This window comes from Mytilus trossulus, chromosome 9 (genome assembly GCF_036588685.1).
Source record: "Mytilus trossulus isolate FHL-02 chromosome 9, PNRI_Mtr1.1.1.hap1, whole genome shotgun sequence".
Taxonomy (NCBI): domain Eukaryota; kingdom Metazoa; phylum Mollusca; class Bivalvia; order Mytilida; family Mytilidae; genus Mytilus; species Mytilus trossulus.
This window is the reverse complement of record NC_086381.1, coordinates 39,767,342-39,787,692: the sequence shown is the minus strand read 5'-3', so window position 1 is coordinate 39,787,692 and position 20,351 is coordinate 39,767,342. Positions and strand designations below refer to the sequence as shown.

The window sequence follows — 20,351 nt, the reverse complement described above, 5'->3', positions numbered from 1 at the left end:
ACAGAAAAATTATTCGTTCTATTTATGCGCACAGCTCACAGTTAAAATAAGTAATTTAATATCAAGTAAATTATGAGGCGGCAAAAGAAGTTTTCAACTTAATGATCGCCGCAATAATCCAGGTAGAATCCAGGTAGGTAGGTAGGTAGTTAAACCGCGTTTGTGCCGAGTTTTGTAAATATTTTGGAGAATTACCTCCCCTAAAATGAAGATTTTTTTGGTTTCTGTTCCAGTCTCCGTTCTGTTAGTGTAAAAGGGACAGAATTTTTCCACAGACACTGCAACAAGGTTGTTAAAAAAGTCATAGCCACAATTCTATACAGACTAAACATTTCATTCATCAAGGAAACAAGTTAATTTCTTCTGTGTCTTACAATTTGTATCTTCCTAGTATAGGAACACTTTGTAGGGGGTAGGTCTTTTAACTAAGGCACTGACTACGGTTAATTGCAGGAATACAGAGTTTGGTAAGGATGCATTGAACATTACACCTTATCGCTAATTGTTCACCATTACTCGACATCATACAGGTTTACGTAAAATTTTGACATAAAATAATACAATATCTCGCCCCAAAATGGAAAAGTGACATCATTGTTGTTTGACATCAATAGTTCAAGCGGTACAGATTCTCGGGTCAGCTGGGAATAGCCATAAGGTGTATAATATCTGTTACTTTTTAATATACTTCAATGTCAGGAGTATCTATAATTTATAGATACTCCTGACATATAATAATACTAAAATAACGAGGTCAAATTTGTCAGCCGTCATGGGGTAAAAACAACAAATCAAAGAATTCAACTTTATACATGTATATAGCAAATATAAAACAATGGTCTTGATTAAAAATTACACCACTCCACACCCTTTTATTTTCCACATAATTAGTATTGCCAATAATTAACAAGTTCCTGGTCTACAGGTCTAATCTGATATCGATACCAATAGTATATTCATCTGTTACCTTTTACCTTATCTGTACATTCAACATCTGACAGGCATGACAGGGGCACCACCAAATATTTAGGATTTTGCTATATACAAGGGACATTCAATCACAGGGTTGACACTTCTAAAATCAATCAAGGATTTGTATAGTACTACAATGTATATACAAATCTTGGATTCAATCATTGTCAAATTAAATTGTTCCCTATTGTAGTATTTTAATCAGAAAGACTTTCTAAGATGACCATAAGAATACTAAAAAATCTGGCCTTTAAATAAGGTGTTTAACAGGTACAGTTGTCAATTTTTATCAGGCATGACTTAAAACAGTGAATCAAAGAATTCAACTTTATTTATAACTAATAAAGGACAAATTCAATGATGTTGATTAAAAAATACTCCATTCCAGCACCTAAGGTGACCTTTTGTTTTCCAAATAATTAATATTACCGATGATTGATAAGTTCCAGGTCGACAGGTTCAAACTAAAAGATTTGAAAGCAGATAAAACTGTGTATCTTATAATCGGCATGACTTTATCAGATGACAATACCAATACTTAAATAAGTCTCACGCATACATTGTAGTAATATACTTTAATTCAGTAACTGACCCTCAATATCACAGGTGTATTCTAGTATTTATTAAACTTAAACCTTCTATAGTTGTATTGCTTAATTTTTTCCCCCCAATGAGAAGGAAATTAGGATCTGATACTAAATATCTTGATTCTGAAAATCAGTAAACACTGTTTCCAGTAAGTTTCAACCTGTGTCGGCAATCGATTACCTTCACAATTGACTTTCAATTTTTTCAAGCTATGGTTAGTTGGATATTAAAATCGGAATTAAAATTTAAACTAGTCATGCTAGTATTATGGACCGTAATGCAATAATATAAGAAGACACCATGAAATCATATTAAAAAACAACATTAAACAAGCAAAAGACATCAGACTAAAACATGCTCCCCAAAGCAACATACTGGATTTGAGAAACTCATGGTAATCATAAATAAAAGTTTGAAAAATTAAATGCAATATTGTATAATTCATATAAAAGTTTCAACTTTTATTTCAATACATATTAGTTATCCCAGCGACATTGAATTACATTAATGTAACAATTACTCAATGTAACCGTAGACACAACTATTATTATAACCATGGTTACATTAGTAATTAATCGGTTCCATATAATCCAGCTCTAGATCTACATTCTGGCAATTAGTCTCCAATGTAACAATAATTAGTTAGTGCCTGATAACCAAAGACAAAGAGAACCACTTACTTCTAGAGAAAACAGTTATTTGATTTTGCCATGTGATTATGGACTTTCCGAATTGATTTTCCTCTGAGTTCAGTATTTTTGTGATTTTACTTTTTATTATTCACAATTAAATAATTACCGGTAGATATATAAAATTATGAATTAAATTATTTCTTCACAAGAGTTTGAACCCAATTCACAAGCACTCAGTCAAGAAAATTATGACTTCCTGAAAGGCTCTTTTATTTTTTTTTCTCTGACACACTCATTTGACTGCCAGACAGCATCATCAAATAAACCTATAAAAAAGCCTTTTAAGATTTCATAATTGATCATAATTCCCTGTCTACTCAGACCTATGTGTTACAAGTCAGTGCATTAACCGACTGAGCTAAAGAAGTATTTCCTTAACTCAATTGCTTAATGCTGGCTAACCGTCTACTATATATATACCAAGGGAAGCAATCCCATCACACTTTTCCTACTTCAAGAGTCATCAGACTATAATGATGATGTCTTAATTTTACACTTCCCTGGCTAGGTAATTCTTCCAACCGTGAGATTTCATTGTTTGGTGCCAAATGAAACCAGTATGCATAAATCTACATACAAAATCGCTATGCATAACAAGTCAGTGCATAATAACAGACTGAGCTAAAGAAGTACCCCTTACTGCCATGTATCTACTAAATATACCAAGGGAAACAATTCTGTCACAAATGATGTGATCCTTTAATCATTTGTATGCAGTCATTTTGGTGGTGGCCCCATTAAGATTTACCTTTAAATGTCTGTCTGTACATTCATCTGTATGTCTTAGTATCTGTATGTATATATCCATATGCCCCTAAAATAATTTCCTTTCTCTTACATTAATTTTCCTCAACCAAACGTTATGAAACTTATACACAATTTGAATTGTGATGGTGACTCTTTATTGATTTTTCAAGTTATAATGTCCCTTTATTTTAAAGGAAATTGGGCAAATTAACAGTTTCAGCAATTTAACTTTATTTATATTTTGCCTTAACCAAATATTATATTTATTTAACTAATACACAATTAGTTATTACCACCAAACTAAGATCAAAGACGAATTTAGATTGTCTCCCTTTCACAGTCCTTGACTTATGTTCCTTTATGTATAGATTTTTTTTTAAATCTGCAATTTCTGCATTATAACTTTAGTTTTAATTCTTGTCCTTTATTTTGATCTAAGCATATTCATCCTATCTTAAGTTCTGGAAATGGTTCCACACCTGACAATAAGAGAGACAACTCCCAGAATGAAAATAATCTAGTGTTACGCAACCACAAATGTGGAATAGTGTATTCCTTTGCATTATTATGATTATTATTTCATTATTTTCTTTACTTTACTTTTATTTTTATTTTTAAATAAAAACAAGTTTTTCTATGATGCTTATGTAACCATGTTTTAACAGTTAAAAAACAAATTCTATCTACAAAATGTATTCAATACAAAAAACGAAAAAATAATTAAGTTTCAAATATCTTGAATATTGTCAAATCCAGACCCCATTACAGGTACATACAACTGTGCACCATAAAGTCATTTAATTTGTCACCTTGCTAAGACATGATTTGACCCTAAAAAAAATTGAAAATTAAAAGAGTTGTAAAAAAATACTTGTATTTAATCATTTTTTTTTTTAATAAATGATTAAAAAGAGATTATTCAAACATTGTCAAATGTTAAAAACATTTTTTACAAATTTACTTATTCAAGATCAGATCTACCAGTAAATAAACATGACTTTTATTAATATATAACCTCATTGTGAATTTTCAGTTTTAAGTTTGATAAAGATAAAATGATAGAAAATAAAAGCAGGTTATGAAATCACTTGTGTAATCATGCATGATGGTTATTAAAACTGTTAATATTAGTTTAAACATATTTTATTGTTCTAAATGACAAATTGATATTAGACACAAGTTTTACAACTTAACCTCTTCTCCAAAAATATTACATTTTAAGCAAGAGAATATTTTTCTTAACATTGGTTGTTATTATTTATGATTTTATCATTACAGGAGAATACTAGTTTCTGGATTTGAACATTAGAAGCATGGCAACACCTATGCAGTTTGACCTGAATGAGACAGACATGACTGATGAAGCTAGACCTTATGTGTGTCAGATATGTAATAAACGCTTCACACAGAAAGGCCATCTGATGACACACAGGAGAACACATACAGGGGAAAAACCTTACTCTTGTCATATCTGTAATAAAAGGTGAGGGTTTTCCTACTGCTAATAAAAAAATGGAATGTATGTCAGACATGTCAGAGCATATGGCAATGTACAGATGATACAGATAGCAGATACAAGTTTTAATCCCACAATTATGACAGTAATTTTATGACAAAAATTTGCATACATTGTCAAGTGAATTTTATTCACATACATATTATGAATATAAATGCTTTTTTTTTAAGGTTAAATGGTGTCAAAGACTAAGAGATTTACTAAACCTTCTGTTTCTTAGAGATTTACTGTTGTTTTTTTTTAGATTTCAATCTTTTGCACAGACATTCATAACTATTTTGTTTTAAATAAAACACAAGCAGGATTTTTTAAAACTTATGGAATACATGTATCTTCTCAATCTAAGTTTGCCCTATATTCAATGTATGTTATACAATTCTTGGAAACAATTACTTTAATTATATTTTATGATTTAAGATTATTTATTTTTGAAATATAAAGCTCTTTACTCATGAAATTTTACAGTCACCATCATAAGCTGATTGGCCATTATGACAAAAGTGTGTCAGCATGGTCAGAAATCATATCTGATATTCTCCCTCAGTCATAATAACCTTCCATCATTACTGAACTGAACAAAGAAATAACTTGACGGGTGCCATATATGGTGCAGGAAATGCTTACCCTTCTGGAGCACCTGATTTCACTCCCGGTTTTTAATGGAGTTTGTGTTGTTTCTTAATTATTATTTATAACTGTTGATTTAAATGTCCTTTAGTTTTGTGAGTCTTTATTTACTCCTTGGTTTTGATTGTTATTTTCTTGTTAAAAAAAGAAATTGTAAAATAATTTTCATAAATAATCAAGCTATTAATATAAGCCAAATGTCATTTTAGAAGAGAGGGTTTCATGTACCTGTTTTTAAGCTAAAGTTAAAAAAAAATATGCTTTGTTGTAGGAAGATTCACAGTTCGGTGTCATTCGGCAATCCTCGGTAGAATCCGCTACTCTCCTTCTATGAGGATGATGATGAGGGTATGGAATCGGCCGAGTTGAGACGAATGAGTTTGGTGTATTGAAAAATAACAATTCATGTTGATTACATCATTACTTCCCTTGTAACTATATTGTATACCTTAAAATGCTCAAATAGAGCCTTAAGGTGGCTCTTGGGTACAAAAATTTTAGAAAGAAATTAAACCTTTATTTTTTCATTTCAAATTTTATTTATTACACTATTAGTTGTTACTTTTTGATATGGTACAAAAAAACAACCCAAAAAATTGATTTGGTTTGGCCCTAGATGACTTTAAATATTGAAAAAGCTCCAAATTATCTCCCTTTGGTGCAAAAATGCCATTTTTTGGCCATAAATTTGAAATATCTTTTTTAACTCATCGGTGACCTATATTTTTTATTATTGTTTTCAAATAAGCTGTACATAAACTAAATAATTGTAAAATTTAAGTGTTTTCTTATATAAGGTGGTTTTTTTATTTCGATATTTCTTCTTTTTGTCCTATTAGTTCAACAGAAAAAAAGGACATTAACAAAAATGTATGCTTCTTCCAGAGGCAGATTTTAGCTTTATTTCATTTATCTTTTAAGTATATGATAAAGTTCATTTATGAAAAAATACAGCGAAATCCTATATTAGGGGAAAAAAAATATTTATACCCAGGAGCCCCCTTAAAAGCCTCAAACAGAATTTCTCAGGTTGTACATGTTCAACATGTAAACCCATTTCAACAAAATTAAAAGTTATAAGTTATAAAAATGTCTTCACCAATATTGATTCAAACATTGCCAGTTAAATAATCACTCTTGCTGGATAAGGAGGTCAGCTTGAATAGTTAAATATAAAATATTTAACCCTTTATTCTTTATCAAATTATTGCAAATCATTTCATCTGTTGCAATTTATAAGAATAATAGCAATAATCAACGATGGTGGAATGTTTTTTATTTCAGGTGTCAAAATGAAATTTATTTTACATATTTATATTTCCCCAAAACAAAACAATGATTTACATTATGTCAAAACTATAATGCAGTATTAACACAAAGTATATGAATGTTGATCATTGTATGATGTAGATTTGGGGAGAATAAAAAAGCAACTTTAATAATTTTCAGCTGTCATTTGATATCTAACTTAAAATTTATGAAAAATCTGAAGAAAGTAAATTGAAATAAAAAAAAAATGTATTTTATTTACCAAAATTTTTATCGCCCATAGTTAGCTTAGCAATATCTATAGATTCTTACATTTGTACCAGTGATTAATGGTATTTATCCAATCAAGATAGTTAAAATTGGTAATTTAACTATCAAGATTGGATACTAGTAAACTAGAAAGATCCATGAGTTACTATGTTAAATTTGTTTCCTTAATGATTATCAAATAAATTTTAAATTTTTGATAAATGAAAAATCTTGTTGAGGGGCATCCACACATTCCAAAAAGTCTATTTCGCTAATTCTTGTTAGCACATTTTGATTCATCCAGTTAGGTGATAAAGGTTATGATCCTTAAACTCATCCAATCTCTTCTGGGATCATCTAAAAAAATATGCGATATCAATTTCTTATTGTATTTGTATTGGTTTATATCCTTTCTTCCTGGATTTGTATCAAATTCTATTTAACAGGCTATTAATTCAACTTAGAACTATTTTAAATTATGAAATTTGCATAATTTCTTGTTCTTGAAATTTTAAATAAATAAAGTGTTTATTCTGTATAATATGATAACAGTGTACTGAGCAATGCATAATACTTTCCATATAATGTATTTTGTATAGATAGTGTTGTGCACCGTACAGTATTTTCTATTGAAAATGTGCATTCTTCTTTCTAATAGAAAGTGCGGTGCGATGCAAATTCCATATTTGAAAACAATTCCAAGTTGAAGTAATAGCCTTTTATAAATTCTTTTATTACTCAAAACACTTTATTTGTGCCGATATCTCGTGAGTCATTATGAGTAGAAAATTTGAAGAACTGTAAATTTAGAAATGATTAAAATGAGCTTGAGACCACTTGAGATTTTTACCATTGTTTTATATTATAATATCAATCGGTTTTTTTCTTCAGATTCTCACAGTCATCACATCTCAACACACATAAGAGAATACATACTGGAGAAAAGCCCTATTATTGTACAGAATGTGGCATGGGATTTTGTCGAAAAAGAAGACTTGAAAAACACATGGTCTTACACAATCAATATGAAAATATTAACTCTAAAATTGATAATTTACACGGACTTTTACACCCATCATCATCAAGAGAATCATCTCAACCTCTCTTCCCTAACAGATTAAGTTCAAATGATTTTCCCGTACAAAATGAAAGTTCAAATTGTCTTAAAAGGAAGCCAGCTCAAGTTCAACACATAAATACTAATCAATTGGATGAAACAAATGAGGATAGGGTAACAGAAAGGGTTGTAATAAAACTAGAGGATGATAACAATGAAAATTTAACCGAACGGAATCTGCTACCAGAATCTACAATGTTAGAGGGAGATAACCCAACTGGGACAATGGGAGAAATTGATCTGACTCATATAACACCTCCTTATGATGGGGAGGCAGATAATAGTGAAATCGTAGGTGGGGATTTTAATAATCTTGGAAGTTTGTCAGGAGATGATATAGATTTGGATAGAATAAGTCTTACAAGTGAGAGCAACGTATCTGGATCAGAACAAAATCATCCACAATTTCCATCTAGGCATGGAATAGGGTTCAGAGGTTTCCGAGGATTTGGACGAGGGAGACCAATGTGGCATAGGTTTAAAATGAGAAAACTTAATCAACTTGAAAATAGAATAGATCGATGTATAATGACTTTACCACAGACACAGTCTACTAAGTCAAATGATACATCTGGACAAATTTCATCAAATAATCGAGTGAACTTGGTGAATTTTTCCAGTTCTGATTTATTGACCCACATGATGTCTAGAGATGATGTATATAAATGTGATTTTTGTTGTATGATTTTTCAGGATGCAGCTATGTACCATCTACATAAAAGCATGCACGATAAAATGGATGTTAGGTGTTGTAACTTGTGTGGTAAAATGGCACAAGATAAATATGATTTTATTGCTCATTTTCTTAGTGAACATAAATAATATTAGTATGTCTTCATTTTTTTATTCATATTACTTGGTTCTCTTTTATTTCTGTGATGCTGCATTGGGTTCAATCTAGTCGACTTTATTGATCAAATTATTGGTTTTTTAATGACCAGAGGAACCCCTACATGAAATTGTATTTTTTCACCTTATCCTTCCGAGTGTAATATTACCAAATCATAGTAGGTTATATTCAGATTTGTATGAAAAAGGGTTGAACAATTTTCCTTGTAATTTTGATAGTTGTAGGAATGTATCCTTACATTTCATTGCAGAAAAACCACACTGTTTATGAGTCATATACATATATTTTGAGTGCTTTTAAACACATATTTTTTTTAATATTTGGTGTTTCTATAAAAAGTTTGGAAACTTAAAGTTACATGGTAACTAAAGCTTGTAAACAGGAAAAAAAGTGGTGAATATTTGATTGGTTAACTTCCTGTGATGTTTTTTTTTTCGCCTTTTGAGAGGTTTCAACGGCTAGCTATAAAACCAGGTTCAATCCACCATTTTCTACATGAACAAATGCCTGTACCAAGTCAGGAATATGACAGTTGTTATCCATTCGTTTGATGTGTTTGAGCACTTGATTTTGTCATTTCATTAGGGTCTTTCCATTTTGAATTTTCCTTGCAGTTCACTATTTTTGTGATTTTACTTTTTTTATCAGTCATTAATCAATCTATCATTTTAGTAATTCTTCTTCAATGACCTCTTTAGGATTCTTTGTGTTTTGTGAAAACTATATTTGATAGACAGAAATTATAAGGGCAAGAATGATCAGCAGATACAAGTTTTACAAAAACGTATCAAATGTCAAATACTTTGGATAAATTAACTTACATGGTGCATCTTCTCCTTTTTCTCGATTTGAACCATTATCATCATACGTAGAGAAAATTATAGATTCTGAGTTCTGCAAATAATTGACATAATTGCCATTCTACTTATTAAAGGAGTGATTGCCCTCCAATCACGATTTTTTTTTTCCTTTTTTTTTACGATTCGATGTTAAGAAAACTACCAATAGCTTAATCATTGATTGTGTACTGATTGATAGTAAATGTTATCAGCGAAATAAGCAGTTGAGTGCTCTGGTAGGTATATCGAATCTTTTATCCTGCAATTGGGTGTCCTACTATACAGATACAGCCCTACATATATCGCTATGCTGTATCTGTATACTATACAGATATCGCTTTAAAGCTCCGCCCACTGCCGGACTGAGTATTGTTTGACCTCAGAATGTGTATTCACGTTGCATTCCAATGATGATGACAATTGTCGATTTCAAAACTTGAATGTATATGATTGTGTAACAACATCAACCATGTCAATTTCAGCATGCACGTTTAGTGAAATTCCATGTCAAGTCTGAAGCGTAGGATACTTCTATTTCAAATTGGACAATGTTTTGTTATTTGTTTTTATCATTGAAATTAGTTGTTTTGTTAAAATAGATAATACAAGGGGTACAATCAAAATCACGTGATGGATATACACACACCGGAAGTTACAGTCGAACTCGCCGCTTGAAAGGTTAGTAGTTGCATTTTCTTGTTTATATCAATTAAATTTTGATTAATAAGTTGGCCCACCGAATGTCGGATAGTATGTAGTTTTAAAATACACAATTGTCTTTGCTAGAAAGCGTGCAGTTATTGCAAACACTTCGACACAGTTATCTGGTGAAATTTTGGAACTGTGTCGAAGTGTTAGCATTAAATGCACGCTTTCCAGCAAGGATACTTGTGTATTTCAAAACTAGATAGTATCCGACATTCGGTGCAATACCTTATTTATTAAATTTTATTGATATAAACAAGTAAATACGACTACTTACCTTTCAAGCGGTCTGCTCGACTGTTACTTCCGGTGTGTGTATATCCATCACGTGATTTTGATTGTACCCCTTGTAATAATTCACCTTGAGCGATGCATTTTTGTTGACCATTCGAGATTCTTTTTTAGCGAAACCGTCTTCAGCGTAATGTGTGGTTTTGATATTACTACGCGGGCCTCAAGGGTTCACAAATCGAAAATAAATGCTAAATATGTTAGTTTTTGTGTCTTTCAAAACACAAACAATATACAGAATTAATTGCAGGATAAAGACAATAACTGTTTAGTGTCTTTAAATATCAACTGTATTTGTACACGGCTCGAAACAGGTGTAGTAGCTCGCTAAAAGCTCGCATACACCTTGTTTCCTAGCCTCGTACAAATACAGCTGATATTTAAAGACACTAAACAGTTATTGTCTATATATCCGACAGGAAAAAAATTAGATTTTTGAAAAATGGTGTTAACCTATGACTGATTGCTATACTATTACTTAGTTTTACCAATCTTCCAATTTAAAGCTATTTTCTTGAAACATAAAGCAGATAGTTAAAACATATTTACAGTAAAATGAACAGCAGAAAATATTAACAAAGGTCAAATATCATCTAAATTATCTAATATGTCGATCTCCTCATATGAGTAATTAACCCATCTGTTTTAGTAAATATTATTTGGTCGAAATTTTCCCTAAATCAGAAATGAGTAATCCCTTTTTTGCAGCCTCTTATTATAATAATGTGAGGTAAAAAGTAGAAGTTTAAATATAATGTATAGAAAAAGCATTGTTATGAATTTAGAAAAAAATGCATTAGATATGGGATAAAACTATTTTACCAGATACCGTGTCAATACGTGAACAAATCAAGTTTGTTTTTATGCCCAACTTTGTTAATTTCGAACCACAGATAACTAGGTTAATGGATACGTGACATTTTTAAATTTAGTGTGATAACATATTGCATCTATGTGGAAATAATGAAATATAATCCAAAGGGGAATCCCATTCTTGACTATAAAGAGGAAATTTACTTTTTACTTTATAATTGACAAAAGGGGAAATCACCAAGGTATTTTATTTGTTAAGAAAGAGACGGGTTAATATTACAAGACAAAATTTATGTTGTAAATTTGAGAGTAAATTTTTATTTTTTCCTTTTCACATCACAAGTAACTAGGATATAAAATTTAAGCTCTTTTTCATATAATATTTCCATAACTTCAAAGTGATAAAAGTTCAGAAAAATTTCCTGAAATAGAGGAAACAATAATGTGGTTCACATTTAAAACAATACACAATTGCCCTTGATTTGTCAGGTAAAGTTGAGCACATCTAAAAATTGAAAATGACAAAACTATAATACAGTAACGACCTTATATGACCTCAGAATAAGGTTATTTACCGGGTTTGTAATAACATGAGCAACACGACGGGTGCCACATGTGGAGCAGCATATGCTTACCCTTCAATAGCACATGACTTCACCACCAGTTTTTGATGGGGTTCGTGTTTCTCAATCTTTAGTTTTCTATGTTAGTCCTGTGTACTTTTATTTGTCTGTTTGTCTTTTTCATGTTTAGCTATGGCATTAATTGTCAGTTTATTTTTCGATTTATGAGTTTGACTGTTCCCCTGGTAGCTTTCTCCCCTCTTTTACGAAGTGTTGCACATCACAATCGGAAATAAACAGTTTGAGAAGCTACAAATAAAAGCCTTTTTAAAGCCTCGTTATTTAAAATTAAAAAAACTATTTGATATATTGAGAGACGCCAATTATGACTATACTATGAATAAAGACGTAAAACTGATGGATGCCAAAGGAAATATATACATGTAAAATATATTGAAAATCGAAATGTATACCTAGTAAACTTTTCTGATCTAGGCAAAAGATCATTATCATTAAACAAAGTTTTTAAATAGTATCATTGTTATAAAGATAGAGTTTATTTCAAATATATGGGTGTGTAACAAACTTTCAAATTTTCGTCACGATAAGATTTATTACATAATTACCATACAATCACATAATAATAATTCTTTATTCCGTAAGCAAATATACAGCTCATAGGATTAAATACATACACAAATTATACAGTTTACATAAACATATACATAAACATATACAGCATTACTATATAGCGGAGTTTGGCATATAATTTACATTGGTAATAAAGTTACAAAACAAAAATCAAGTGTTACGAATTTTCTCTGCCTCGTACAGATATTTACCCAGATTATTTAATTCTTTAATATTTCTTACAGATAGTAATTGAACTAATTTGAAGGTAGATGGGTTTCTGTAATAATAATATCTTAATATATTTACTTCTGACATTTACATATTTATCACACTCTAATATAAAATGATATTCGTCTTCGATGACTTTCTTATTACACATATTACAAACACGCTCATTTCTGGAAATATTAAAGTATCTTCCAGTTTCTACATTAAGTGAATGTGAACTTATTCTATATTTAGTTACATATGACTGATATAAACTGTTCAATGGTCGATTCAAATAAAATTGCAAAGTATGTCCATCATGTATATATTGATATAAATAACATTTTGAAGTGTTTTCAAAAAATGACAAGGCTTCGGCTATATAATTATCAACAATTCTTTTTTTAAATTCATGCAAAAATAATTGACTATTTCCAACACTTTGTGCTAACCATATATCATTAAATCCATACCTGTTTAGTATGTCTCTTATTTTACAACTCCAATTGAGTTTATCATTCGGTTTGACAAAACTAGATTCGTACATATCTTCATAAATACTATTCAATATACAATTATTAGATTCTAATAGCTTCAACCAATAACGTACCATTCTTACATATCTATGAACATACAATGGTAAACGACCAAGTTCAAAATACACCATATGGCTCACAGTCGTTTATCTCACTTTCAAAATTCTTTTTAAGTAATACAAATGAAGCGTTTCTATATCAGCTCCTTTATGGAAACCCCATATTTCACAACCGTAATTCACAATACTTGTTTTATATGTATCAAAAAGGGACATCAAAGTCTCAGTGTTATAACAATCATCATAAATCTTACTCAATAAACAAAATGTAGCCTTTCTACCCTGTTCAGATAGTGTTTTCTGTGTTACAGTAAAAGTACAGTTATAGTTTAATAACAAACCAAGATATACAAACTGATCACACATTTCTATCATTTTACCATTCAAATACCATTTTTCGTCGTCTTTCAGTACACCTTTGTTACGAAAAACAACTATTTTGGTTTTTCTTAAATTAATATCAAGACCATTCTTGTATGAACTATCAAATACAGTGACTATCATTTTTTGTAAATCAGAAATACTTTCGCTGAAGAGAACTGTATCATCAGCATACATAAAAAGATAAAGATTTAACAATTTTACTTCATATGGTTCTATTCCTTGTTTAATTAACTCAATTTCTATGTCATTTACATAAATTGCATATAAAAATGGTGATAATGATTCGCCTTACATTAGGCCAACATTACAATGAAAGAAATCTGAAAATTCACCATCTAATTTAACACAAGTTTTTAACTTAGAATACATTGATTTAATAAGATTCAGTAAATTTCCACTAATACCGCATTTTAACATTTTTTGCCATAAAACATAATGTGACACACTGACGAAAGCTTTGACAAAATCAATGAAACAACAATAGAGACGCTTTCCTTTACGTAAACTTTTTGATACAATAGACTGAAGGGCAAAAATCGCGTCGTGTGTACCATATCCAGGGACAAATCCAAATTGCGCATCAGTCAATATACTGTATTCTTTGCACCACTTCAATAGTCTTGTATTAATGACAGAAGTAAACAATTTCCCAACATGAGACACAAGCGAAATTCCTCTGTAATTTCCTGTATCATCAACTTGACCTTTTTTAAATAGCGGAACTAAAACACTCTTGACCCATATTTCTGGAAACCAACCGGTAATAAGTATTACGTTAAAAAGTTTACATAACAATGGCAGATAAAAGATCTTCGATAACACCATTACTTTCATAATTTGATTGAATCATGGTGGTCAAAGGAAAACTTACACCTCACATATTGTATATATTACAAGTCATGGGTTCACAATGCTAAATGATAGACTGTCAATACGCGTGATACAAATTTTATTTGCATTTTTTAAGCTGGCTGTTTAACCTCCGAATCCTTAAAGGGTATGTCCTTGACGTATGAGGGTGTACACAACATCTATAACGGGGACAGTCTTCCTCTTTGTGTGATCTGTGTATGTTACAGCATCACGGATGACATTTCCCAAAAAATAATTACAAGACACCACGTGTTTCCTCTGGATAAAACCACAGATACGTTTGACACCACTTCTTGCCAGACGACTGCTAGCTTGTTTTGTGATACCTTCGATATTATCACGCAATACCTTCCTCTGACGTTTGGCACTTTCAATCAGGAAAAAGATCAAGAGAACAGTACTAGTGAAATCTTCTTAATCGTTTTGCAATACTACAACCGACAGTTGACAAACACTGCAAAAGATGCGAACATGCCAACAGCTTTGTGTGTTTTTTTATATTGTATTTATTTTTGAATATTAGGTAAAGATTTGGAGTTACATAAGCATATATCAATATCGCGTTTCAGAGAGTAATCAATAGGCTTTTTTAAACAGAAAAAAAAATTGTTAATGTTGTCATTTTAGCTATTTCAGACATGAATACAATTAAGTAAATTTCAGAATGAAGAACTGCATTTTTGTGTTCGAACTTATTTTTGATAACTATTAATTATACTAGTGTCAATGCGTTAAATGAGAGAAAAGTACTATATATACCATGGTTTTTACGAGTTAACATATTTAAACAAACGAATCCTAAGGATGAGTTTGTTTAAATATGTTAATGAGTAAGACACATGGTATATAAAATTTGTAATATAAATAAAATGATTGACAGCTTCAAGACCTTTAACTAATATTGGAAATCGATCACGTTACAGTCTTATCCAATGAAATGGAAGCTCGCGCAAGTCACTTTTGCGCCTCGTGTATGATCTTCTGTGTATTTCATGTAATAGAACCCCTGAATTTGCAATAAAGACAGAAAATGTCAGATTTTCCCGATTTTTATTTAGTTTTGCGCCCCGTGTATGGTTGTTTGCGCAAGTAATTTCATAATGTCATCAGACTGAGGTAAACAAAAATATCGGATTCCAACGACAAGGATTAAATAATTATTCCAATGACGGTAAGAATTGTTCATTGTTTTTGTTTTCAAGTATCATACAAATTAATCATATTTTACAGAATTTTCATCTCATTGAAAAATGCATATTTATACATTTCTAGTTTTTGTACTGCTTTCTTCCGATATTTAATTAATTCGACTATTAGATTATTTATTAAAAACAATTTTATTGATAAGTATTTAAACAGTAGCGGATCCAGGGAGCGTAGATAGTGTACGTTCCCCTAATTGATCGCAACAAAATCATGTTTTTTCACTGATATTTGTAGCCGATATTCTTTTTCTATATGTACCCCCTTTTTATAAAATCAAATTTAATTGGATTTTCGCAAAGGAAATGATAGTTTCACATTTCTTTTTTTTTCACAATTTTAAGAAGAAACATTTAGTAATTGTTTCCAAAATTAGGGGAATTCGTAACAATCCTATATAGTTTGAAAAAGGTTTCTTAAGATTTGGGTACACATAATTTATTGCTTTTTGTTATGAAATGAAAACAAATGAAGATCTTGACCTTTTAGTACGTTTAACAGTTTCCTAAATATTTAAGAGGCGGATACATTTAAAAAAAAAAAGGTGGAGCTTAAGCCATGGAATAACATGAACATGAATATGTTATACCATGACTGAAGCCCCGCCTTTTATCCTTTGAATTCTAGTTGAGTTGCATATTTAATTAGCAAAGTATGGTACAACATTAATTTGCATATAATATACCATGGTTTTCCCTCACCACACTTTGTAAGCAAATTATTTCATAAAAACATCAAAGGAAAAAATCCAATTTATGTTACAAGGAAACATTAAAAAGGAGATGTGGGTAAACCCGAACGAAACAACAATCATAAAAAACAAAATTTACCAAATTAAACCAAGAGATAGAGATCGAGCAGTATGCAGTCTTCAACAATAGTATGATGTTTACAATATGTCAAACTCTAAGACATCCTGAGTTTAAAAAAGATGTAAATCGATTTTACAAAAATATTCAAAGATCCTTCTTAACATCCCCTACAAAAAATATTAATATACGACAACTTCTGGTAAAGATTCTGAACAGGCGCATGAAAAAGAATAGGAGTAAACTAGATATTGAAATCTAAACCTTTTTCTTGTTTGAATTGTTTAACATTGTCTTATCGGGGCCTTTTATGGCTGACTATGCGGTATGGGCTTTGCTCATTGTTGAAGGCCGTACGGTGACCTATAGTTGTTAATGTTTGTGTCATTTATGTCTTTTGTGGATAGTTGTCTCAATGACATTCATACCAAATCTTCTTTTTTATACTTCCATTCAATCAGTAGATTAACAAAACGTACATAAAAGAGCATACAACAAAACGGAACAGTAAAAGGATTTACTATATAAAATCGGAATATTGCCTACATAAGATAACAAAAATAAATTTAAGAACTGTCCTATATCTCCTCTATGTCTCGTTCGCTCTCATAATCAATATCTGGGTGGGTTTTTTTTTATAGATATTTGAATGTTACAGATTCATTGATTGGTTTATTATTGATAAACGCCACCTTCATCATTATTTCCTATTTTTTACCGTCAGTTTTGAATGCCGGAGGAAGCCGGATTATACGGAGAGAACCCCTGACATTCCAAAGAAAAACAAATCCTTGTTAATTAATATTTCAGTCCAACGCCTACCGTATGTCATGTGTTGGATTGGAACGATTCTTTTGACTACTTAGACCACTCGGCTATTAAGGACTCTTTAAATATTAAAGGTTAAGAGTCCTAACAGCATACTTATATAGGTTCGTAATTGCTACCAAGCTCTTTGGGTGTTAAAGAGTCTGTATATCACGCTTTAAAGATTCAAAATTTTCAAAACCTTTTCAGTGTGATCGGGTTAAGGATGTTCCCAGACAACATGAGTATGTTGGCCCAACATTGGCGCAACGTATATCATTGCATTGGCCCATTGTTGTATTTTAACGTTGGCCCAACGTATAAGTGTAAAGTGGGCCTACGTTGGCCCAACGTTGTACGGTTATATGCAATAAATAGAGCCAACGTTGGCCCATTGTATGAAAAACGAAATCCATGTTGGCACAACGTTGGTCCAACGTAGATATGTCTTATTTCTGTGTTGGCACTATGTTGGTACAAAGTAGATATATCTCATGTTTATGTTGGCAATACGTTGGTCCATTGCATCAACCAAATCACAATGGATGCTGCATGAGGAGCTGGATATGATAAATATACCGGAGCACATGATATTTGATCTTTTTTCTGTATTTGTGTATTACCCATTGTTACTGTCCTTGTTTTTTTTCATGAATTTTGCCTCTTTAATTTCATTTATTGTGTGACACTAAGATATTTCTTTGACAATGTTTGGTGGATCGACCAGATAAACTCTGTGTCATTTGGTCTCTTGTAAAGACTTGTCTCATTAGCAATCATACCACATCTTCTTTTTTCATATCAATTTCATTTATTTCTTTAACTGCACAAATGACGTCTGGCTTATGGTAAGTCGCTCATACAAATAGTTTTTTTATGAGATGTAATTTTAGTTGTATTGGTTTCAGATCCAGATTGAAAATTAAATAATTCAGAAGTTGAATTCTTATTTATTTTAAATTTGATATCATTGGTCGTCACAAAGTAAAGTACAAAATAAAATCTTAAAAATAACGAATATTTGCTTTTTTTTAATATTGGTAATTTGTCTAATGGTCAGACATACTAGTCGAAATAAATACAAAGTCAAATCTAAATACACTAGCATTAACGGTAGTATTAAACATGTTATGCATATATCTATAATACTAAAATTACGAGGTCCAATTTGTCAGCCGTCATCACGTAAAAACGACGAATCAAAGAATTCAACTTTATATATAACTAATAAAGTACAAAGGTGTAGATTAAAAATTACATCACTCAATGCCCTTTTGTTTTCCACGTAATTAATATTGTCAATAATTAAGAAGTTCCGAGTCGAGTCCGATACCGATACCAATAGTATATTCACCTGTTACCTATTACCTTATCTGTACGATCCGCATCTGACAGGCACACCACCAAACGGTGTATTCAGGATTAATTTAATATGCTATATACACGGGTCATACTCACAGGATTGACACTACTAAATTGTCAAATTGTTACCTATTGTAGTATTCTAATCAGTAAGACTTTCTAAGATAACAATACGTATACTAAAAATCTGGACTAGAATAAGGCGTAGAGGTACAGTTTTCAATTTGTTAACGGGCATGACGTAAAACAGCGAATCAAAGAATTCAACTTTATTTCTAACTAATATAGGACAATGCTGTTGATTAAAAGATACTCCATTCCTGGACCTTTTGTTTTCCAAATAATTAATATTACCAATAATTGATAAGTTCGAATTCGATGGGTTCAAACAGAAAAATTTGAAAGCAGAGAAAGCTGTGTATCTTATAATCGGCATGATTTTATCAGATGACAATACTAATACTAAAATAAGGCTTGCGCATAGTTATATAATGTAATTCAATTACGGACCCGCGATATCACGGGTGTGTTCTAGTATATATATATATCTGTGAAATTCGAATCCGATGTAGCAAATAAAGGATGCACATGCTATTATGTTAACTTACTTTCTTAAAGTTATTCATTCGGGGCTATCAAATGGTAGAATGCATTTTCCCCATCTACATTCCCATGCATTTTCCCCACCTCCATTCCCATGCATTTTCTAGCTAGGATGATGTCAATAATTCTTATTATACCTAGTTCTCTTTTTTTCCCTTTTGCACTCTGATTTAATAATGTAGTACTCAAACACCTGACCTAAAAATTTATGTTAGAATTTGTATATTAAAAAGAAAAGCTATTTCAAGTAATTCAGACAATAATTTATAGTACTCTTCTTTTATAAATATCCGTCTGTGGGGTATAGTCTTTTTATAACGCCCCCTATTTTTTATATTTCAATCGTCAGCTTTTTGTGATTGATATTTACTCCTACAAATTATTCAAATATCGGTTTTGTTTTGCAAAAGTTTTACTGAGGACAAAAAACTAAATTCAGCCGAGTCCGTATAATTATATAAAAATTACAACATATTCTTGCGATGAATTTAGATAAGATTTTTTAATAAGATTAAGAAATAAATACTCTATTTGATATCTAAAACACTGTTACACATGCAAGTGTGTATATGATCAGGTTTCACAAATATATCGTATATGTTTGCATGCGGTTTAGACATACAATAAAACTAACAAATTCATTTATATTTCAATGAATTCGAAGTTGTCTCATTATGCCACATTTCTGAAATATTACGGAATAAAAATTAAGGTACAGCCATCATAAGACAGATTTTTTCTATTAACTTCAGTAATGGTAATAAATGTTATCGTTATAGATTTAAGAAAAAAACTATTAAAAAATTGGTAATATAGAATTTGTTTGAATATACTAATGTTCAGTGGCAAATATTTTATGATGATTAATAGGATTGAAATGGTTTAAAATCTAGCAAATAATTCGCCCGAATCGTAAAATCTTCAAGATCAACCTTATAAAATGATAGAAATTAATACATGTAACATGTATATGTTTTAATTTTTAACAAAATCTCTCAGATTACAAAATTGATATTGTGTTTGTCATTCTTAATCGT

General features: G+C 30.7%; 1 protein-coding gene across 1 annotated transcript; it reads left to right on the top strand.

The window, feature by feature from the left end:
- The first annotated feature begins 170 nt into the window (after nt 1–170).
- Nucleotides 171–8,609, top strand: LOC134682904 (DNA-binding protein Ikaros-like). Its single transcript, XM_063541817.1, has 3 exons — nt 171–288; nt 4,278–4,482; nt 7,552–8,609. The coding sequence occupies exons 2-3, from the start codon at nt 4,313–4,315 to the stop codon at nt 8,597–8,599; spliced, it is 1,218 nt and encodes a 405-aa protein (XP_063397887.1). The 5' UTR covers nt 171–288; nt 4,278–4,312; the 3' UTR covers nt 8,600–8,609.
- The last annotated feature ends 11,742 nt before the right edge of the window (nt 8,610–20,351 follow it).

What these genes read in the sequence shown, in the direction of transcription:
- LOC134682904 (XM_063541817.1), top strand. Translation starts at nt 4,313, where the DNA reads ATGGCAACACCTATGCAGTTTGACCTGAATGAGACAGACATGACTGAT. An exon ending in TGTCATATCTGTAATAAAAG is followed by an intron (nt 4,483 to 7,551) that starts GTGAGGGTTTTC and finishes TTTTTTCTTCAG; the next exon opens with ATTCTCACAGTCATCACATC.